A 23,043-nucleotide genomic window follows, 5' to 3' on the forward strand; every position below is an offset into this window, starting at 1 on the left:
CAGAAATCCCCCAGCCCACTTTAGGTTCCAGTTAAAACAGAAAACAAAGAACAGAAAAGGGAACCCTGGCAGAGAGCCCTTTCAAAACAGCACCTTTCATTTATGTGGGTGAGGGGAGACACGGAGGATGGGGTATGGGTGCTGTTTAGTGAGCGTTCACCGGCCTGGTGAAGCTACAGTCCCAGAGAGACTGCACAATCCTCAAAGGACCTCTCTGAAGTCCCCAAATAACTCAACTCACTAGGGAGGACGGCCCAAAAGACGTGGTGTGGGGATCCGGTGCTCTCTCGGGCCCTGTCCCCTCTGCTTGTGCTATGCGCGGACCTGGCCAGTGAGATCATGGCCATACAGATGGTGAGCGTGCTCCCATAAAATGTGCCTGGCTCCTGTATTTTACCTTCTCTTCTATCTCTCTTAATCTGTGTGACTTTACTATAATCTTTATAGATATACAATTGCGCTTACCGGACCTATGATAGTGTGAGGGGCTGGTTTCCCTCACAACGTGGCTAGCTGGGGTCTTCTTGGTGACTTCCCTGAACTCTGCTGTCCCTGTGAGGCTTTATGTAACCTCGGCACATGCTCTGAGAGGGCACCCGGAGCTCTTGAGAACGCCGGCTATACTCACAGGGGCCCGTGTTGGCCTCACCATTCCAGCCATCGCCAGGGAAAGACAGAAGGGGAAGGTGGAGCAGGTACCCGTCTGACCCGAGAGCAGAGCACCCAAACCCTGGGGCATCAGGAGGCTCCGAGAGAGAGGAGTCGCTGCCATAATAAGCCGACAGCTTGGCAGTGCCCTGACGACCTGGCTTCTCTCTAATCCCCAGGCAAATTAGAACACCAAAGGTTATTAAGCAATTAAGATGGAGCAGATGCTTCTCCGCTTCTGTGACTCTGCTAGACTCCTGCTCCAAGGGCCTGCTGCAGTCCCGAGGGACAAAATGGCCTTCTCCGCTGCCAAGGACAAAGGGAAGTGGCACGTGCCTAGGACAGGGACTGTCCAGGATGAGGGACTCAATATATTCTGCATGACTCAGGGATTAAGGGTGAGGCTCTGTCCCTTGGGACTGAGTTTTTCACCTCAGCCTGACAACAGCGCACGCACACAAACACACACCACAGAGAAGGGCCGGGGGGGGGGGGGGGGGGGGGGAGCTAAATTCACACCAGTTCAATGCAATCCAATTTGTAATGTTGCAACTTTAATGAGCATAACCAATAAAGATAGATGATAGATAGATAGATGATAGATAGATAGATAGATAGATAGATAGATAGATAGATAGATAGATAGATAGATAGAGATGCATAACCATGTTTGGTACCATGTAGACATCCAGAAGGCAGGGATTTCGGTTAATCTTGTTACTAATGTGTCTCAAGGGCCTAAACCAAATATGCCCAGCCCAGACAGCCCGTGAACATGTGCTTAATGCCGAAGGGATGAAGGGTCTCTCTACTACCCTCGAATGAGGGAGCCCTGGCGGAGGGAGTCATGGTTATGCCTTGGACGGCTAATAGCAAGGTCAGCAGTTAGAATAACCGCCCTCTCTGGGCACCCAAAAGGTCCTGGCTCTACGGGGCTCCAGAGGGTGGTCCCTGTGAGCAGGACAGGTTGGTTTGTCTGGATGTACATTTGTTTGTTTGTGGTCGAGTATGCGCCGTGGGTTAGGCAATGGGCGGGTGGGAGTCATCAACCTCAAGGTCAGTGTACATACACAAATCCACTAGCCACTCTGAAAGAGAGATAAGGCCGTTTGATCCCCCCAAGATTTAACCTCAGAAACCCCACATAGGGTTGCTGAGTCTGCATCGGCGCAAAGCAGTAGGTCTTCCTACGCTAGGAAGAACCTTTGTGGCACGGTGTCAAATCGCTCCAAGGGGAGCTGGTTCGAATGACCCACCGTCCGCTTCGATTCTACTCTATCCTATGAGCGCGAACCACTCCAAGGCACAGGGTTTGGTTTAGGCAGAGATTAACTTGAGTCCTCCCACCGGCAGGGGCCGCTGTAGGAAATGCTCGTGCTTCCTCGAAACAGGGGAACGTCACCTTCTACCCCTGCCCACGCCCTTTGACCCTGAAGTCGCTGCCCGGCGCCAAGATGGCGGCTTCGGTGGGGGCTGCAGCCGGGCAGCTGCGGCGGGCCCTGGGAAGGTCCCCCTCGTGGCGGGGCCCCGGTCACCGACCGCTCTCGTCCGAGCCCCATCCAGCGCCGGCCAAGGCCGTGAGGGACGCCTTCCTGAGCTTCTTTCGGGACCGCCATGGTCACCGGCTCGTGCCCTCCGCTTCCGTGCGGCCCCGCGGCGACCCCAGCTTGCTTTTCGTCAATGCCGGGATGAACCAGGTGGGGGCTGAGCCTTGCCGGACGGGGGCGGGGCATCTGGGTTTCTTCCGGGAAGAGAAGCACCGCGGGATTGGACCAAAGAAGCGGGGGGCGGAGCTCACGGCTCCGGGGTGCTGACGTCACCGCCTGCCCAAGTGATGCTTAAGGGCGGCTTGGGCCTGGGGAACCTGTAGGCTAGGATTGAGCTTTAGGTCTAGGGGTGACACGTGTGCAACCCTGTGGCGGCAAAACATGGGGAAGCAGGCATCGTTTAGTGTTCTTTATAAACATTAGCACGTGTTTATGGAGCACCTACTCTGTACTGGGCACCATTCTTTAAGCGGGGTGTCACACTGGCGGCCCGCGGGCCACATGTGGCCCTCGAGGTAAATTTTTGTGGCCCGCGGTGCTCTGAAATAAAATAAAAATAGAAAAAATTGTTATGAAGAAAATAGCGCTTAGGAGAGATTCAGGCAATACCGTACACACAATGCCCTCGTTAGCCCTTTAACTACTGAAGACAAGTACACACGTGGCCCGGTGCCTTTCCTGGGGGGCTGTGGACGTGGATAAAAGCTCTGACTCGGTTCCAGTGGCGATTGGAAGCCATAGGTCTGCCACTCTCAGTGTCATGTAATGTAACAGATCCCAATAGAGAAAAGATTGAAAAGAGCACTCTGGGCAGTGCTGTTATGAATCATACCTCGCGGCAGCGCTAGTTCACATTTTTAGAGGGAAGCCATTACGATTGTGCATCACGTTTGTCGGCTGACCAACACTTTGTGGATTGTTTTTTTAATCATTTTATTGGGGGCTCATACAACTCTTAACACAATCCATACATACATCCATTGTGTCAAGCACATCTGTACTTTTGTTACCATCATCATTTATAACACATTTGCTTTCTACTTGAACCCCTGGCATCAGCTCCTCAGTTTTCCCCCTCTCTTCCCACTCCCTCCTCCCTCATGAACCCTTGATAATTTATAAATTATTATTATTTTGTCATGTCTTACACTGTCTGATGTCTCCCTTCATCTACTTTTCTGTTGTCCATCCCCCACGGAGGAGGCTATATGTAGAGCCTTATAATCGGTTTCCCTTTCTACCCCATCTTCCCTCCACCCTCCTTGTATCACCACTCTCAGCACTAGTCCTGAAGGGATCATCTGTCCTGGATTCCCTGTGTTTCCAGTTCCTATCTGTACCAGTGTACATCCTCTGTCTAGCTGGAGTTGTAAGGTAGAATTGGGATCTTGATAGTGGGGTGGGGAGGAAGCATTTAAGAACTAGAGGAAAGTTGTATGTTTCATCGTTGCCACGCTGCCCCTTACTGGCTCGTCTCCTTCCCACGACAGGACCTTTCTGTAAGAGGATGTATTTTTATTAGTTTCTTTGTTGTATTTTCCAGTCACAACATAGGAAGTAAGTGAAAACTAGTAGGAGGAAAGTGTTGGCAAGTTTCGGGTAAAAAAGAATTTTAGTTTCATAAATACATTAAATAAAATAAATGTTTAAATAAAATCAATTATATTGTGCTTTAATCATCCTATCCATATTCCTGAATCCTCACTTCAAAATATAAATTTAATAAAATTTTTAAATGTAATGTAGCCCGCGTGAATCTTGCCTTTTGCACCAAATGGCCTGCGTTTGACACCCCTGCTTTAAGCTAATGACTGAGCAAATTGAAACGATGGCAAGGAGGGTGGGCATTTTCTATTCGACTAAGGAACAAATGAAACTATTTTACTTCATTCCTGAGCCAGCCGCTGAGGTTGCCCATCTGAGCCAAGACTGTGCTGTATTCTCAGGGGCCTTCAGTCTGTCCCCAGGGGTCCCGTTGTCCTCCTGAGGAGCTGGACCACACACTTCTTCTGTGTTTCCAGTTCAAGCCGATCTTCCTGGGCACCGTGGACCCACGGAGCGAGATGGCAGGCTTCCGACGCGTGGCCAACAGTCAGAAATGTGTGAGGGCCGGGGGACACCACAATGACCTGGAGGACGTGGGCCAAGACCTCTCCCATCACACCTTCTTTGAGATGCTGGGCAACTGGGCCTTTGGGGGTGACTATTTCAAGGTGAGTCTCTGGAGAGTGCAGGAGATGGTGAGCCAAGGAAGTCAGCGGGTTACTTCTGTCTCACTCTCTTGGAGCCTTCATGGGCCAGCCCTCCAATCCGACCCAACACAGAGGCCAGGTCCCCAGCTGCCCTCATTGGTTTGTCAGCTCTTTGCGAGCAGGGCTGGAGCCTCCTGCTGCTGGCTGGTTGGTACTCGTGGGAATAAGTCCAGGATGCGTTCGGGAGCTAGAGATCATCCCAGGCTGGCAGGGACAGAGGATTCCGTGGAGAAGGTGAAACTTGATCTGGGACTGGAGAGAACACAGGATCTAGACGGGGGCTGGGGAAACCTCAGAGGCTGGAGATCTTGGCATGCCTGGGCACAAGGGAAGCAGTGGAAGCAGGTTTGGTTTAAGCTGAGCTCACCTGGCCCAATGGGCGCTGCAGAGGGGCCTTCCCCTCCCCCCACCTTCCTCTCACGCCCTGTGCCTCTTCCTGCTGTAGGAGGAGGCTTGTAGCATGGCCTGGGAACTGCTGACCCAAGTCTACGGGATCCCTGAAGACAGGCTCTGGGTCTCCTACTTTGGTGGAGACCCCAAAGCAGGACTGGGCCCAGACCTGGAGAGCAGGGACATCTGGCTCAGCCTGGGGTAAGTCCACCCGCTCTGGGGGTCCACTCCTGGAAGGTAGGAGGGTTGGGAGATTGAGAGTCTCAGCATGCCCCAGGAGACTGCACGGTCAGCAAATTCCTCTGTGAGCTGGACAGAGGGGCCCTTGTGGCAGAGAGAGGCCTGGGCTTCTGGGCCTGCCCATCTCCTCACCTCTGGCCTGGCTTTCTCCCCAGAGTGCCTGCCAGCCGTGTGCTGGCCTTTGGGCCACAAGAGAACTTCTGGGAGATGGGGGACACCGGCCCCTGTGGGCCTTGTACCGAGATCCACTATGACCTGGCGGCGGGGGTGGGGCCCCCTCAGCTGGTGGAGCTTTGGAATCTGGTCTTCATGCAGCACAACAGGTAATGGGGGGCGGGAGGGGGGCTGCAGCAGGAGGGAAATGGCCGCCTTAGAAGTAGGGGCACTGAGGAGACTGAGCTATTGCTTAGAGAAAAAAAAAACACTTGGGGTACCCGTGAGCCAGCCGGATTTCTGAGTGCCGTGACGTGACCCCAGTCCTTGCCCGGGACAGGCTCTGGTCTCGGGTCAGTCATGACACCATGGGGGAGCTGAACAGAACGATCTTTTCCACGGCTTTTCCCCACCTTGACACGTTTCGGGGAGAAAGTCAGGGCTCTTTACCCTGTCCTGTAGGGGCTCTGTGAGGCGTCCTTGACTCGGTGGCAGGGCTGGGTAAAGGAGTGACATGTTTCGGTCTAAAGACAAGGAATAGTTGGATCTGGGATGTGTGAGGGTGGGAAGAGGCTGTTATGAAAAGGGACAGGACCCCAGGCTGTTGCCCTGAGGGGGTGATACTGCCTGTCTCGTACCTCGCTTGCTCACGTGCCCCTCAGGACCCTCCTCTCCTCACTGCCTCTGCTTGGCAACTGCCTCCCACCTGCCCTCCTGGGCGGAGCCTCACCCCTCACCCCTTCTGTGTCCAGAGAGGCGGACGGAAGCCTGCAGCCCCTGCCCCAGCGGCACGTGGACACCGGCATGGGCCTAGAGAGGCTGGTGGCCGTGCTGCAAGGCAGACGCTCCACCTACGACACCGACCTCTTCACCCCACTGCTCAGTGCCATACACCAGGTGAGCCTGCCCCTGCCCTTCCAGAAACAGCATAGAGATGGCGGAGATCTGAGCAGGTGGTGGGGCACAGGGGGAGTCAGCCAGGCCGCATTCCGGTCTTAGCTCTGCTCCCTTTGAGCTGTGGCCACAGGTCCCTTTGCCCCTGCCGAGCATTGGTTTCTACATGAAGCAGGGTGACAATGCCCCTCTGCACGCGCCCTGTGCAGAACGCAGCACCCATGGGCTGGCCAGTTCTGCGGGCAGAAGCTCAGGGAACAGTCACAGCTCAGCGCTGCGCCGGGCTGACTGACTGAGTGCCAGCTGGCTCCCACCTACCTTTGAGGCCTCTCCTTCCTGGAGCCTGGCCCCCCCAAAGCCATTCTTGGTGGGACTGCCTTGGGTGAAGACAGGCCGGGCCCAGCTACCAACTGCATCTCCTCTCCTGCCCCCAGGGTTGCGGGGCCCCTCCGTACCTGGGCCGGGTCGGGGCCTCGGACGAGGGGCGCAGGGACACCGCCTACCGAGTGGTGGCCGACCACATCCGCACCCTCAGTGTCTGCATCGCTGATGGTGTCTCCCCCGGGATGTCAGGTGCCCCGTGAGTCTGGGAGGGCTTCAGCGAGGGCCTGGGGCTGTGGGGAGGAGGGGCTCCGAGTGAGTGGACAGGAGGGGGAAGGAATACACCACCACCACCCCACCCCGTGCCACTGCTGAGGCCGCTGGATTCTCACCGGGACCAAAACCCCTGCAGGCTTGTTTTGCGTCGGATCCTGCGTCGAGCCGTGCGCTTCTCTACGGAAATCTTGCGGGCACCTCCGGGCTTCCTGGGCAGCCTGGTGCCTGTGGTGGTGGAGACGCTGGTAAGGGCAGAGCATCCCCCCTCGCATAGGCCTCTTCAGCTGCGAGAGAGCCTCTGGCTGAGCCCACACAGCACCGATGCATGAGCACCCGACCTCCCCACCACAGCAGGCCGAGGAAGCTGGGATTTCTGGGCCTTGCAGAAGCCCCCTGGTCCAGGATGTGGACCTTGCACCCCCTTCACTTATATCCCCATCCACAGGGAGACCTGGTCCCCACTTGGGTCCCTCTCTCAGTCCCTCAGCTCCTCTGAGACTAAAGAGCAGGTGGCCTGAGGGAGACCCAGGGTAGGGAGAGTGACATGGCACTGGTAGCCATCCCACTTCCTCCTCTTCCTCCTCCTCCTTCCCTCCCTCAGGGAGATGCTTATCCAGAGCTGCAGAAGAACTCGGCTCAGGTACTGCACTCTCATGTCAGGAAGAACAATGGGAGCCGTGGGCGTGCCCTTCCCCGTCCCCCAAAGGAGGGCCTTGCGCCACTCCTGCACTGTCCTTGCCAGATAGCCAGCCTGGTGTCCAAAGATGAAGCGGCCTTCCTGACCTCCCTGCAGCGGGGTCGGCGGATCATTGATAGGGTCCTGAAGCGCCTGGGGCCTTCCGACATGTTCCCAGGTAAGGCCTGCGGGCACCCTTAGGCACGCCAAGGTGGACCCAGGCTGCTTCCAGAAGCAGGGAGCTCAAGGCCAGCCTGGGCCTACCGACTGACCACCCTCACCTTCCAGCGCGCCCACCTCTCTGTAGCAGGAGCCCTGCCCAGCTAGTCCCGCCCCCAGGCCCTGAGCTCTGGCCTGCTGTGGAAAGTTCCCTGAGCAAGCCCCAGCCCTGGCCTGGTACCCAGAAGATGAGCCTGCCTCTGGGCCTAGCCATTGTGGGGAGGGGACACTTGTGCTTGGACCCCCATGGCTTCTGCGCTTAAAAGGCCCAGGCCCTAGTCCGTCCTCCTGTCCCCAACTGCCCTGCTCAGAGCCCCTCACCTGCCTTACAGCCGAAGTGGCCTGGTCTTTGTCACTGTCTGGGAACCTGGGGCTCCCCCTGGACCTGGTCGAGCTAATGCTGGAGGAGAAGGGCGTGCGCCTGGACTCAGCTGGGCTGGAGCGGCTGGCCCAGGAGGAGGCCCAGGTACAGGCTGTGGGTCCCCACTGGGGTCTTGCCAGCCTCCTTCCCGGCCCCAGGCTCCAGGGGAGGAAGTTTGGGGGAATAAGCAGCTGAGGTATGCGACCTAGCAAAGGCACCATGGGGCAGCAGTAGGGGAGGGAAAGCCCAACCTGAGGCACCTGCAAGGGCAAGGGGTCACCAGGCAGCCCAGGCCTCATCCCAGCTGAGTGACAGGGACAGGGCCCTGCAGAGGCTCAGGCCCGTCACATCCCACCTCCAATTTCCACGTGTACTCACCTGCCCTGCAGCACCGGGCACAGCGCGCCGAGCCAGCCCAGGAGCAAGCCCTGCAGCTAGACATCCATGCCCTGGCGGAGCTGAAGCAGCGAGGGCTGCCCCCCACTGATGACAGCCCCAAATACAACTACTTCCTGCGACCCAGCGGGGATTACGGTGAGAGCTGGGGCCCAAGCAGATGGCCCATGCTGCTTGCCAGCAGGGATTGGGAAGGATGCTGCCAACCCCTGTGCATTCCCCAGAGCAGCCTTCAGGGGTCTCTGTGGCCACTGCCACTGCCCCCTAGAAGCCCCCTCAACCTCATGCCTAGGGCATCCAGACCGCCCAGCCCTGATGGCCTCCTGTGCCCCAGCAGAGTTTGGAACCTGTGAGGCCCAGGTGCTCCAGCTGTACACAGAGGACGGGGCAGCTGTGGCCTCTGTCGGGGGAGGCCAGCGCTGTGGGATCCTCTTGGACAGGACCAACTTCTATGCTGAGCAGGGTGGTCAAGCTTCAGACCGTGGCTACCTGGTTCCGGTGGAGCAGCAGGTGAGGTGCAGACCTGATGGAGCCAACGGGAAGGCGGGCTCCAAGCAGTCATTCTGATGCCTGGACCCTGCCCCGCCCCTCCCCTTGCCCAGGATGTCCTGTTCCCTGTGGCTGGGGCCAGGGTCTGTGGGGGCTTCGTTCTGCATGAGGCGGTGGCACCTGAGTGCCTGAAGGTGGGGGACCAGGTGCAGTTGCACGTGGATGAGGTAAGTACCCCACCCACCCCAGTTGTTGTTGATATCCCGTGCCCCACTCTCCCCCTTCCCTCCTCACACCCCTTCCCCAGGCTCTGGGTGACACACGTGTTGCAGGCCTGGCGCCTAGGCTGCATGGAGAAGCACACGGCCACCCACCTGCTGAACTGGGCGCTGCGGCAGATCCTGGGCCGTGGCACAGAGCAGCAGGGCTCCCACCTCAACCCAGAGCGACTGCGCCTCGATGTGGCCACACAGGTGAGCACTGTTCGGGCACAACGGGCCCTAGGCAAGTCTCTGCCCCGCAGGACCTCCTGCTGAGGCCTGTCCCAACTCTGAACATTCCCCCCAGTTCCTGCCATCTGGCCACTGTCTTCCTGCCCTCCTCAGGAGTCTGGTCAACTCTTCCCTCCATGAAGTACCTGCTGACTGGTCCCTACTCCACAGGCGGCTTCTTGCTCCTGCCCCCTCTCCCCCCGCCATTCCTCTCCCACTGAACTGCCACTCTCACCAGCTCCCTGAGAAGACAGCCCCATTGGCTGTTTTCCAGCTCTTGTGGTGCCCAGAGAAAGGCCTGCAGCTTCCAATGGCCCTGCTCCAGGGACTATCTAAGGAAAACGGGTCTCCTTTCCAAAGGTGCACGGAGTTCCCGCTCTGTGCCAGCCACTGTTCCAGAACCGGGAACACTTCTCAAGCCCCGACTGCCCGCTAAGCCTCCGTCCCAGGCAGGGGAATGACTGCCTGTCGCTCCCCACACCTCCCACCAGGCCCCATTGACGCCCCAGCAGCTCCAGGCCCTGGAGGCTGCCGTGCAGGAGGCTGTGCGGCAGGATGAGCTTGTGTACATGGAGGAGGTGGACCTTGCACTCACAGCCCATGTCCCTGGTCTGCGCTCCCTGGATGAGGTGAGGGGGGGCAGTCCCCCAGGGGAGGTGGCCTGCCACACCCCAGACCACTGACCAGACCTGTGGCCCCCTCCTCCTGACAGGTATACCCAGACCCCGTGCGGGTGGTGTCAGTGGGAGTGCCCGTGGCCCAGGCCCTGGACCCAGCGTCCGGTGCCGCACTGCAGACCTCTGTGGAGCTGTGCTGTGGGACGTAAGTGCCCCCAGCCCCCCACTGTTCTCCCATCAACCCCGCCCTCACCAACCGCTTTCTCCCTGTCTGCCTGCCTGTCTACCCACAGCCACCTGATGCAAACAGGGGCCGTGGGGGATCTGGTTGTCATCAGTGAACGCCAGCTCGCCAAGGGTGCCACCCGCCTATTAGCCGTCACCGGGGAGCAGGCTCAGCAGGTCAGTGAGTCAGGGGACGATGGAAGAGCAGGGGCCACCAGCCAGCTCAGGCTTGGGCTCCAGTGCCCGGCAGAATCAGGGGAGCATGTGCGTGCTGCTGGGGCTGTCCCAACTGAACTGCTATGGGCACTTTGACGGGTCCTGGTTGGAAATGGTCTCACTGGTCCCTGTTGAAGTCCCTGGTGGTGAAGCCAGAGGGCAGCCCTGACTGTGCCACTTCCTCTCCACAGGCCCGTGAGATGGGCCAGAACCTGGCCAGGGATGTGAAGGCAGCCGCAGAGCGGCTCAGCCAGGGCAGCCGGGACATAGTGGACGCCCATCGCCTGTCCAAGGACCTTGGACGGCTCACTGATGTGAGACCCAGGCCCATCCCTTTGGAGCCGCTGGCCCCGCTCCCTGCCCCAGGCCTCCCAGGACCGTGGCCTTTGGTTGGATGGGAGGGGGTGGACCTGGCTGGGCCTAGCCTCGGGCTGTGACAGCTCAGGGAAGGGCTAGGGCAAGGTCCTGCTTTTGGCTACAGACCGTGGACACTGCAGTGATGCCCCAGTGGCAGCGGCGGGAGCTTCAGGTGACACTGAAGGCGCTGCAGCGACGGGCCAACACTGCTGCCCGAAAGCTGGAGATAGGACAGGTGAGGGCCATGGCTGTCGGGACCACGGGCACACACCAGGTGCACCAGGCCAGGATCAGGGACCTGCAGTCTGCAGCAGGTTGTTGCCTACCTCTCTCCCTGCCAAGTCTGGCTCGGGCCCTCCCATCAAGAGTGTCACTGCCATGAATAACACCCATCAAGCCCCTGGTTGACCTCCCTTCCCCCTGTCCGGCCGGACCTTCTGGGCTCAGCAGTTCCTCACCTCCCTCCTTCAGCGGCTTCTTTGTAGGGCTCTGGGGCAGGGTCAGAACCAACACAGGGCAGTGAGTTTAGGTTTTGGTTGGGGCTATAACGAGAGAGAAGAGGCAAGAACAGAGGAAGGGCCCCTATGGGCCAGGCCAAGCCCCTGCCACCTCTGCTCAAAGCTGACCACCTTGCTGGGGAGCAGGGGCAGTTCAGAGTAGGTGTGACAGCGGGGCGGCCCTCCTTCCTGCCCCACAGGCTGCACAGAAAGCCCAGGAGCTGCTGGCACGGCACAAGCCGGGGCCTCTGATTGTGGACACCATCCCCGCTGAGTCCCTCTCAGTGAGTGTTGGGGCAGGGGAGGTGGAGGAGCTGCTCCTGGGGATGGGGGCTGGGGACGGGCACTCTGGGAAGCCCTGGGGTTGCCCACCTGTCCTCCCTGCCCAGGTGCTGGTGAAGGTGGTGCGGCAGCTGTGTGAGCAGGCCCCCCACACGTCCGCCCTGCTGCTCAGCCCCCAGCCCCTGGGCAAAGTCCTGTGTGCCTGTCAAGTGGCCCAGGTAAGGGCCGCAGCTCCAGGTCCCTGGTCCCACTCCCCGGCTTCACCTCTGTCATCCCTAGTGCTGGCGCAGGTGATCTCCAGGGACAGGTCAAGCTCCACCCATGGCCCTGCTCCAGCTAGAGCCCATCACACACACACGCACCCTCCTCCCCAGGCCACAAAGAGCTGGCAGGCAGCCATCACCCTCCCTGCACAGCCAGCCCTCCTCCTGGCTCCTCCCCAGCTCCCTCCCATGGCTGGCTGGCTTGGGGGCAGAGACAGGCTGAGAATCACCTGCCACTGCATTCCCCCAACTCCCACGCCAGGTCCTTTCGTGCCCAGGGAGGCTGCTTTGCCCCTTTACTGCCTTCCATCTGTTTCTCCCCCAGGGTGCCACACCCGCCTTCACAGCAGAGGCCTGGGCCCTGGCTGTGTGCAGCCACATGGGGGGCAAGGCTTGGGGCTCCCAAGTTGTGGCCCAGGGCACCGGGAGCACCGCCGACCTGGACACCGCCCTCAGCACAGCTCGAGCCTATGCCCTGCACCAGCTCTGAGCCAGGCCCGGCCGGGCCCGTGTGAACAGAGAAACAGTGGCTGCTGGGAGTCCTGAGGAGCCTGCAGAGCTGCCCAGAGGGAGAGCAGAGAGCCAGAGAGAGCCGCCCTGACTGGGCCCACCTGCACCGGGGAGATGGGCACTGAGAAGGCAGACGTGAACCCAGAGACGCCACTGCTTGGTGGCTATGACTGCTCATTAAAAAGCATTTCAAAAAAAAAAAAGTAAAAAAAAATAATAATAAAAAATAAAATAAAAAAAATAAAATAAAAAGCATTTCACAGGGCGAGGAAGCTGGAAGAGTCTTCTGTTTAACAAAAGCAGACTTCTGCTTCCCAGCAACCTGGCAGGTGTGGCCTGCCTGGGTACCCCCACCCCTACCCCTCACACTGGGCCAAGAGACCACCCAGGGTCCAAAGTCAGCACCCACAAAGAGCCTGTTTCCCCAACAGCCAGCGGAGCCCCAGAGCTCTCATGTGGAAATCAGGACGGCAGAGCAGCCCACCTTGCTGTTACTGCGTTTCCTTGACAATGGCTTTTTGTTCCAGAGAAGGCACTGGCGCTTTGTTGAGAAGCTGGGCAGCAGGTGCCGGTCCTTTGCTGAGACCTGGCAAGGAGCAAGCCAAGACAAATGCCCACCTTTGCGGGGAAGCGGGCAGTGAGCAAGGGAAGGAGAGGGCTGGGCAGTGACGCGGTCTGTCCGGGAAACAGTAGAAGGGCAATCAGGATGCTGACCGCTCCGCGTAGGACCACATCACAAGGGCCTGGACACAGCGGAAGGAGGCGGGGACCAGAAGCCAGCACCGGGAAACACTCCAGGCTTACTGGTCAGAGGCTGGTGGGACACCTTGGTCACCCTTCAGGCCTGGAACTTTTAGAATAATCAGCCATTTAAGATCAAAAGGGCAGCACTGACCCACCGACAAATTTCAGAGATTAAGACAAGAGGATTGGGAACAGGATGTGGGTTGGTGGAGGTACGTTGAGATTGCAATGGGTAGGTTGAAACCAAAGAACAGCACAGACCACCCGTTTCACAAGCCGGGAGGAGCAAGGGCCTGTGGAGACCTCGGAGGCTAGGGGTGCACCTTGCGAGCCTCCAGGGGAGCGGGTCTGCACCAGCTGGCAGGGTGGCAGGTGATGGAGTTGGAGGGCCATTCCAAGCCCGTTCTTGGAGACAAGTTCCCAGCCTGAGAAGCTGCAGGCCAGCTGATGGGCAACTGGAAGCAAGAAGCCTAGGGATGGATGGAGGGAAACCTGCACCTTCGCAGGGCTGAGCCAGATGATGACAGGCCGCCTCTGCTCCCCGCGAAGACCAGGCTGGGTCCATGAGACTGGCCTGACATCCCGCTCCCACGGCCCCGCCCCTGAGGAGCCCTGTGCCCAGTGCCTGAGGGCCGCTTGCTGCAGCGCTCCCCTCGGGAGTTGCGGGGCTTCACGCAGGGTCGCGATAACTGATCCAGTGTGATCACCCACCCACCGCTGGCCCGACCCTCCATCCCCCACTTCTTCCTCCCTCCTTCCTGCCTGGGGCGGGACACCAGCCTTGTTTATGGGGCCCGCAGAAAGGTGGGAGATGCCACTCCCTCCCCACCTCCTCCCTCCCCCCCTGCGTCCCGGTCCCGCCCCCTGGCAACGCTGGGGCGTCCCTAACGACAGTGGGCGCTGAGGGGGCCTGCGTGAAGGCGAGCGCTGGGTTCGGGCTCCAGGCTTCCAAGGAGCAGGTGAGACGACCTCCTGGACAGGGAGTACTCAGCCCCCCTGCCAGGACACCCTTTCTAAAGCTCACAGCTCCCTGCGCCCCCAGACACAAAACCCACGTCCTCAGCCCACACCGGCCAGAACCCTGCGGTGGGGAAGGGCCAGTCTGTACCTCCCAGAGGACCGCCTCCCCTTGGGGTGAGCCCTTCCTCTTCCACACCCCACACCCCTTGCTGGGCCTCAGCCACTCATCTGCAGACTGTCCTGTGTATCGGCGGCATCGGGAGAGGGACGGAGGGAAAGGAGGGACTTTCGTTATGACTTGGAGAGGGCAGCGACCCTAAACCTAAGGGTTTCAGTCTGATGATGGGTTCCTGGCCCCTCCCCTCCCTCTGTCTCTGCTGGTTTCCCCTGGTTACCAGATCACCCAGGCCTGTTCGCAGTAGGAGAACCTGCTGACCTTTAGAGCTCTACCTTCCCTGCTGGGGTCTGAGCTGAAGTGAAGGCTGTTGGGGGGGGGATCCCTCCAGCCCCTCCAGACAGATCCAATAGAGCAGCAGTGGAGGGGCCAGGCTGGGGGGAGGGGGGCTGGCCAACACTGAGGGGCCTGAGCTGAGCCTGAGCCCTGAGAAACTTTCCCCCTCTTTATTCCACTAAGAGGAGCCCTGGTGAGAGTGGTTCCAGGTTAGCTGCTAGCCACAGGTCCACAGTTCAAAACCACCAGCTGCTCTGAGGAGACAGGCGGGCCTTGCTACTTGTAAGACAGCGGTTCTCAACCTGTGGGTCACGATCCCTTTGGGGGTCGAATGACCCTTTCACAGGGGTCGTCCGATTCATCACAGTAGCAAAATGACAGTGATGAAGTAGCAACGACAATAATGTTATGGTTGGGGTCACCACCCCATGAGGAACGGCATGGAAGGGTCACGGCATGAGGGAGGTGGAGAACCATTGCAGTACGGAGTCGCAGTCTGGAAAGCTCCCTGGGGCAGTTCCATTCTGTCCTGCAGGGTCTGTGAGTCCGAATCCACTCCATGGAAGTGTGGGCTTCTTGTTTGTGTGCTGGTGTTTGGTTTTTCCACAAACTGGAAAATCCTACTTGGGAACTGAGGAGTGACTAGCCCCCATGTCCTGGCGGACATAAAAGGGAGCACTTTGGGGGTGGTGTAGACAAAGCCCAAGGCTCCCAGCCAGAGAGAGGTCTGGGGAGAGCTCCTTAGGGGGCCCTCGGAGGTGGAGAGGCTAGCCAATAAGGCAGAGACCATGTCAGTGAGGAGGTGGGGAACCGAAGGGGCACTGGGAAGGCAGGAGGGTCATTGAGGGGCCTTGCCAAAGGCTGCCAAGCGCTCTGGACCTTGACACAGGAGCACTCACCTTCGAAGAAGCCTTCCCCAAGGGAATAGTCAAGTTGGAAGCTGGGTTTCAGGGGATCAGATCAGAGCTGGAGTCCTTGGGGTGTAAGCAGTTCCATGCTGGCTGAAAGGATGGCAGTCCAAATGCACCCAGAAGAACAGGACGGGTGCGTGCCTGGGGATCCCCTTCCGAAAACCCTATGAAGCGCAGTTCTAAGTCCACAGCAACTGGTAAGGTGCCCTCAGAAAAGTGAGGAATGGCGGGGACCAGGGCTTATCGAGGCAGCGGTAGCCCAGAGGGGACATTTCCCTGGGGACTGAGAGACCCGGCTGCACCTCCTCGCAGTGAAGAGGAAGGGGGGATGAGGATAATGAAAGGCAGAAAGGGGAGCAGCAGGCTCATCACCGTTTCTCCTTTCCTCTTTGGACTGGTGGGAAGAGCCTCTGCCCGGAGTAGGCGAGGTTCACTGAAGGTGAGGAAGGATGGAGGAGGTCTGAGACCGCCTCTGTACGGAAGAAGGTACAGGACTAGGGATGCAAGCTTTGGGCCCTGGGTCTGTGAGAGCAGCATGAGGCCCCATGGGCATGGAGTCAGGATGGTAGAGCCCTGAATGCAGATTGGATTTAAGACGACCCAACCCCTGAGCCTGCTTCTCTGCTGCCTGGTAGGTCCGTGAGAGGTGCAAAGGGTTTGCCCTGAAAGACAGGCAGTTTCAACCCATCCAGTGGCTCCGGGCCAGACTGAGGCCATGCTGGGAAGTTGGTGGGGTTCTCAGGCCTCCTGCCTTTTCATTCTCCCCACCTGCTCCCCGCTTCCATGGCTCAGCCTCCTTCTCCTCTCTCGAATGTTGCTTTCTGGACCTGAAATTCACCCACATCAAGGTGTTCACCTTGATGAAAGGGTCTCCATACGTGTATCTATAATTCCTATGCACTTGAACTGTCAGGAATAACCACTGATTACATAACATCTGTGTTCCCCAAAAGTTAGCGACATTACTGTCAGTATAAGATCTGGTAATACGCTGTGCTTTTGTTGGTCCTGAAATTGTGAGATGATTTTTTTAATAACTCAAAGTTAATATATAGCTGTATACACGGAAAGGAGTCTGGTGGCATTGTGGGTTAAGCTTGGGCTGGTAATTGCACCATCAGTGGTTCAAACACACAGTTCCTTGGAGAAAGATGAGCTTGTTCCAAAGACTTAGCCTTGGAATCCCAAAGCAGCAATTCTACTCTGTCTCATAGGGTCACTGTGAGCCCAAATCAGCTCATTGACTGTGGGTTTGGGTTATATAAAAAAGATGTGGAAAAAAGTTTCCAGGACCTTTGAATTCTATTTTTCTACATATTTCGAAGCCTCATCATACATCTGCAAATGATTAAGCAACTCAACTGCTAACCCTCAGAAAACAGGCATAGAGATCTGCTCCCAAAGGTTACAGCCTTGAAACCATGTGGAGCACAACTCTCCTCCGCCCCTGCAGGCCGACACATGGGTTGCCATCAACTGGAATAGGCTTGATGACAACTCACAACTATGTAACAGGCAGGCATGTCGTCTGAAGCCAGGGGCCACCTGTGGAACCGACCATCCATTGCTCTGAGGCAAGTTCTGCTTGAAGCCGAAAAACAGGAAAGCATGAAAGCCAATAGCAAAAGATGAAATCTGAACTACACTCTTGAGTATACCCCACCTGGGTTTAGAGACCATCGAAAGAACAGATTTGATGCCTTGAACACAAAAGACTAAAGACCTGACAAGTGGTGGGATGTCATTCACAAGACAAGACTCTGAAACTTGCTGTTGAACTTGGAGTAGCTACAGTGAATGGAATACACAGTCACTGTACCAAAAAGCCTTGGTTATCAACGAATCAAGAAGTAGCATATGATGCACAGAGAGGACCGTAGGACTGACCCCACCATGAGACATGGCATCCCCTCACTGACCCATAGTGCTATGGGGAACAATACTGGAGACACAGTGTAGGCATTGTGCCTGGCCGACTCCTCCCCCCCACACACACACCCCACCGGGGCAAAACACCAAGGGAGTGCAACAGTACAGCAAGGGGAGCAAAGCAATGGAGTCCCCGAAGAATCTCAAAAATAGACTTTGGGGAGAGGGCTTGGCACCTCATTAGACTTGATCAGAAAACATTCATAAAGGTCAACAGACCTGGAACTATTTACAGGCTTTTAATTTTTTATTTTATGCCTATATAAGATAGAATAAACAATCCCTAGGAAAAAAACAATGGGACCGACAGTTCAGGGGAACAGTGGAGAGGGGGATATGGGGGAAAGGAAGGAGGGAGCCCACAAATCCAGGGACAAGGGAACAACAAGAGATCTAAAATCAATGGTGAGGGTGTAGAATGCCTGGTGGGTTTGATCAAGTACAATGTAGCTGAGAGGAATCACTGAAAGCCGAATGAAGGTCGAACATGATAGTGGGTCAGGAAAAAATAAAAGGAAATGGAGTAAAGAACTAGGAGGCAAAGGACAATTAAAGAGGTATAAATATAGGCACGTACATATACAAATATATACATATATATGTAAATATACACATATATAATGATAGGGACATAAGTGTACATATATTTATATGTTAAGTATTAAGGTTGCAGATGGACATTGGGTCTGTATTCAAGTCCTTCTTCAGCACAAGAACACTTTGTTCTAATAACCTGACATTCTGTGATGCACACCTTCCCAACACAATCGCTGAAGACAAAATGGGTGCATAAGCAAATGTGAAGAAAACTAATGGTGCCAGGCTATTAAAAGATATAGCATCTGTTGTCTTAAAGGCTTGAAGATAAACAAGCGGCCTTCTAGCTAGGAAGCAACAAAGCCCACATGGAAGAAGCACACCAGCCTGTACGATCACGAGGTGCCAAAGGGACCAGGTATAAGGCATCATGCAAAAAAAAAAAAGTATATGTAATATATACCATAGTGAATGAAGGGGGAAGTGCAGAGTGGAGACCCAAGGCCCAAGTGTGGGCCACTGGAGATCCCCTCACAGAGGGGTTTAGGAGAGCAGATGGGTCAGTCAGGGTGCGATGTAGTACCGATGAAGAACACAGCTTTCCCCCAGATCCTGGATGCTTCCTCCCCACAACTACTATGATCCGAATTCTACCTTGCAGGACTGGATAGGGCAGAGGTTGTGCACTGGTGCATATGGGAGCTGGAGGCACAGGGAATCCAGGGTGGACGATACCTTCAGGACCAGGAGTGGGAGGGGCGATGCTGGGAGAGTGGAGGGTGAGTGGGTTGGAAAGGGGGAACCTATTACAAGGATCCACATGTGACCTCCTCCCTGGGAGGCGGACGGCAGAGAAGGGGAGGAAGGGAGACTCCGGACAGGGCAAGATATGACAAAATAACAATCTATAAATTATCAAGGGCTCATGAGGGAGTGGGGAGCGGGGAGGGAGAGGGAAAAAAAGAGGACCTGATGCAAAGGGCTTAAGTGGAGAGCAAATGTTTTGAGAATGATTAGGGCAAAGAATGTACGGATGTGCTTTATTCAATTGATGTATGTATATGTATGGATTGTGATAAGACTTGTATGAGCCCCTAATAAAACGTTTAAAAAAAAAAAAGAAATCACAATCTCTGAACCCAAAACCCGAAGCACCTGTTCCTTCAGAGATGCTTTGAGCCAGAATTGACTTGTTAACAGAGGGCTTGGTTTGATTATGGTTTTGGAAACCATTGTACAAGTTCCTACTTGCAAAAAATTCTTCATCCCAATCCATTGCATGTACTGTATGTGCAGCTTTTACATCATGGGGAAGGCCTTGAGACTTGTCAGCAACTAAAGTATGGCTAAATAAAAACGGCTTGTTTCAACCCAAATAAATAAATAAATAAAAATAACTATGAAAACATGGCAAAGAATTCCAGAACACTTCCCTGTGTTCATGCAGGACTTATACCAAGAGGTAGTTGTCAACGGGACAAGCGGATGAAATCCAGAACCTGTGCTTCGAATTGTCCTTACTCTTCTGTAGGCGGAGCAAATAATCCCAGAAGCTGCACTGTATGGAGAAGAACTCTCTCACTCAGGGTCAGGATAAGAGGAAGACTCACTAACCACTTTCAATATGCAGGTGGCACCACCGCGTTTTTTGAAATTAAACAACCCAAGGATTTAACTACCCAAGACTTCAGTATGAATTGCAAGTCCACGGAGAAAGACAAAAATCCTCACAAGTGGATCCAAAGACAACATCATGGCAAAGGGAGAAAAGACTGACTTACCACGGCTTAGTCCTCCAAGTCACATGTTTGCTCTCCAGCGCTCTCTCAGGAGGCCTTGTGCAGTACCTCGGTCCAGCTCAGGAGTTGGTTAACTTCCCGAATACTACTTCCCCGGTGTTGCCCCCAGCCTGAAGAGCCCCTTCCAGATAAGCCTCTGTGTAAAGACAGGCCCCCTCTTCCCAGGGAGTGGGAACAGACTTTGTTCCTAGGGGAGGTAGGGCCCCAGAAAGTGGGGGTGGGGCACCCAGTGACGATGGAAAGAGCAGTGCATGGTAGAGGCAGGAGACCTGCCCTCAGGCCGGGGCCCAGCCCTCTCCAGTGCCCTAGGCCCAGTCATTTTCTGCTCAATCTGAATCTGTGCCATGGGTGTTGATAGAGTCGTTGCAGGACTCACCGTGGCTGCTCCTGTCCTGCGGCTACAGAGAGTGGCGGGTCTGGATGTCAGGGGCTAGGTGTGATCACCTGGGAGTGGGGTTGGCCCTCCTCAGCCAGCCCTCTGAACTATTTCATCTACTGATTTGGGATTTCCCACACACACCCCTAAATTTTCATTCACCCAACCGTTGCTATGTGCCATAGATTTGATTCGAACTCATAGGGACTCAATAGGACAGAGAAGAACTGTCCCACTGGGCTGCCTACGCTGTTGCTCTGTCAGAAGCCGAGAGCCAGGTCATTCTCGGATGCTGTGGTCACTATGGGACCCATTTCTTCCCTCCAGCAAACAGGGATGTATTAGGAGGCCACCTGGGCAGCTCAGACCTGAAGGAACTGCCTCGGAACGGAGCTGACCATCCTGGGAGTCTTGGCGACAAGCCCCAGGGGGTGTTCCCTGGCTGTGGCTCCGCTCCTTTTCGACTGGTCACCACCAGCTTCACCCCAGCCTACCCCAAGAAGGTTCTAGCAGTGGGGAATCCATGTCTTTCCATCTACTTGCTCTTAGGAAAGTCTCCCGGAGACCCGTGGTCAGTCCCATCCTCCCGTTGGCCGGATGCTGTTCTCAGAAGGTGCAGAGCTGCCCAGCCCCACAGACCTGCTCCCCAGCCTAAAGCAAAGGCGCCCTGGTGGTAGAGTCGGTTACTCGTTGGGCTGCTCACCACGAGGTCGGCAGCTCGAATCCCTCAGCCTGTGTGAGGGAGAGAGGTGAGGCTGTCTGCTCCTGTAAATAGCTTCAGCCTTGGGAAGCCCAAGGGGGCGGTTCTGCTCCGGTCTCGGGTTGCTCTGTGCCCTGGAAATGTGAGCTCAGTTTGGGTTGAGCTTTGTGTAAAGCAGGCCTGACATTGAGGGGGGAGCAGAGATGGGTGTGAAGTGACACAGGTGCTGGGGGTGGGGGTGGGGCATGCAGTATGACAGAGGGAAGGGTTGTTGGGAGGAGGGCAAAGGAGGCTATGGTGCTCCAGCTTAGTCCTCCTCCTCCTCCTCCTCCTCCTTCTCCTCCTGCTCCTCCTGCTCCTCCTCTTCCTGTTTCTCCTTCCTACCCCTCCTCCTCCTCCTGCTCCTCTTCCTGTTCCTCCTCCTTCCTACCCCTCCCCCTCCTCCTCCTGCTCCTGCTCCTCCTCTTCCTATTCTTCCTCCTTCCTACCCCTACCCCTCCTCCTCCTCTGCCTCCTCCTCCTCCATACCCCTCCTCCTCTTCCTTCCTACCCATCTGTTGTTGGCTGCCACCAGACAGGCCCAACTCCCAGACCCGGTGGGTTTCAGGGGAGAACTGTGGTTGTAGGGGTTTCAGGGCTGTGACCTTTATGGAAGCAGATCGCCAGACCTTTCTTCCACAAGCCACTGGGAGAGGAGTTCAAACCTCCAACCTTTAAGCTCACAGCCAAGCCAACCACTGGAGCCATCCAGGTTCCTGAGCCAAGGCTGGCCCGCAGGGCTGCAGGTACGGGGAAGCTACTCTTCAGCAGCGAGCTTGATGGGTTTGCTCACTGGCCCTCCATGGCTGGCTGGCCGCCACCCAAAGGACAGACTAGCTGTCAGGGCCCGGGTCCTGGGTTCTGGGGCCTCAACGCCCCATCCCCTGTCCCCCACCACAGTCAGTGAGGTCCTGGGGGACCGCAGCAGCAGAGAGAGAGGAGGAGGGGAGGAGCTGCTGGGGGAGGGTTGGACTACTGAAATCCAACAGTTACAGGACGTGTGGCGGGCTGATGGAGAGACAGGACTCCCAGCTTAGGAAGAGGAGCAGCTTGGGGGTGGCCCTGAGTTTGAGAGACCTGGGAAGCCTCCCAGCGGTCCCCCTGTGGATCCCTGGAACTCCCCACACACACATACCAGGAGGGGACAGGAAGTCCAGGGAAGAGCCCCAGGTACCCCAACACTGGAAGGCTGGGCGCCTCTAATGTTGACCTCTGACCCAGGGTCAGAGGGCAGGAGGAAGGAAATGGCGCCTCACCTCTAAGTTATAGAAATAGTAACAGAAAGGCCAGGAGTCTGTTTGCTGATTATTCCCTCCATTAGTGCTTTGTTTATGTTCCGTGTTTCTCACGGATTTTTTTCCCACTCTTTTTTGAGCATTTGGTACTAAAACCCTTCTTAGGATATACTGGCCCCTCTGTGTCTGGTAATTTGCATGTCAAGTCAAAATATATTTGTAATGACCACTTTGCCAGTAAGACACAATGACGCAAAAAAAAAAAAAGACATGTAAAAATGATCAACTCTGACCTCATTGTGAAATGTATGGGGCTTCGTGTACCTTCGACTGAAAGAGAGCCTCAGACCGGTGGCACTGAGGCTGCTGTTAGAACAGCGGTTCTCAACGTGTGGGTCGGGACCCCTTTGGGGGTGAACAACCCTTTCACAGGGGTCACCTGATACCATCGGAAAACACCTATTTCCGACGGTCTTAGGAACCAAGACACCGCTCCTCTATCTATCTCCAGGCGGGTCCGCCCACATGCAGAGACGCCCACATACCCCACGTGAAGACTTACCCATGCTACACCACGCTTCAAGACATAGTTTCATTTATTTGTCATTAGAAAGAAATATTTCACAATGTATAATTACATCTTGTTTTTGTGATCAATCACTATGTTTTAATGATGTTCAATTTGTCACGATGAAAATACATCCTGCCTATCAGATATTTACCTGACGATTCCTAACAGTTGTAAAAGGACAGTGATGAAGTAGCAATGAAAATAATGTTATGGTTTGGGGTCACCGCCACATGAGGAACTGTATTAAAGGGTCGCCGCATGAGGAAGGGTGAGAACCCCTGGGCTACAGCTATGGGCTGGCAGGGTCTCCTATTCACACGTGGCGGCACGGAGAGCTAGTGCTTCTCCTCCTACAGGGCCATGCCCGGAGACGGCTGCAGAACCCCAACAGCAGCAGGCGCATTGAAGACTAGACCTTAGGAAGGACTTCCAGGTCCTGAGAGTGAGCCACTGAGTCACAGGTCTCAGGTT

General features: G+C 56.1%; 1 protein-coding gene across 1 annotated transcript; it reads left to right on the top strand.

Annotated features, from left to right (window-relative positions):
- The first annotated feature begins 2,076 nt into the window (after window positions 1-2,076).
- Window positions 2,077-12,566, top strand: AARS2 (alanyl-tRNA synthetase 2, mitochondrial). Its single transcript, XM_075555018.1, has 22 exons — window positions 2,077-2,345; window positions 4,217-4,408; window positions 4,893-5,038; window positions 5,233-5,400; window positions 5,983-6,127; window positions 6,559-6,704; window positions 6,858-6,966; window positions 7,323-7,361; window positions 7,464-7,575; window positions 7,949-8,082; window positions 8,367-8,511; window positions 8,711-8,883; window positions 8,976-9,089; window positions 9,195-9,335; window positions 9,845-9,982; window positions 10,066-10,175; window positions 10,264-10,372; window positions 10,603-10,725; window positions 10,893-11,003; window positions 11,466-11,549; window positions 11,655-11,765; window positions 12,136-12,566. Exons 1-22 carry the CDS (start codon window positions 2,103-2,105, stop codon window positions 12,298-12,300), a joined length of 2,958 nt encoding a protein of 985 aa, XP_075411133.1. The 5' UTR covers window positions 2,077-2,102; the 3' UTR covers window positions 12,301-12,566.
- The last annotated feature ends 10,477 nt before the right edge of the window (window positions 12,567-23,043 follow it).

The sequence above is a fragment of the Tenrec ecaudatus genome, chromosome 7 (genome assembly GCF_050624435.1).
Source record: "Tenrec ecaudatus isolate mTenEca1 chromosome 7, mTenEca1.hap1, whole genome shotgun sequence".
Lineage (NCBI taxonomy): Eukaryota > Metazoa > Chordata > Mammalia > Afrosoricida > Tenrecidae > Tenrec > Tenrec ecaudatus.

Excerpts from the sequence above, each read along its gene's own strand:
- AARS2 (XM_075555018.1), top strand. The coding sequence starts at position 2,103 with ATGGCGGCTTCGGTGGGGGCTGCAGCCGGGCAGCTGCGGCGGGCCCTG. Across the intron at positions 4,409-4,892 it reads TTGGGGGTGACTATTTCAAG|GAGGAGGCTTGTAGCATGGC; the intron begins GTGAGTCTCTGG and ends TTCCTGCTGTAG. Across the intron at positions 8,512-8,710 it reads GCGACCCAGCGGGGATTACG|AGTTTGGAACCTGTGAGGCC; the intron begins GTGAGAGCTGGG and ends GTGCCCCAGCAG.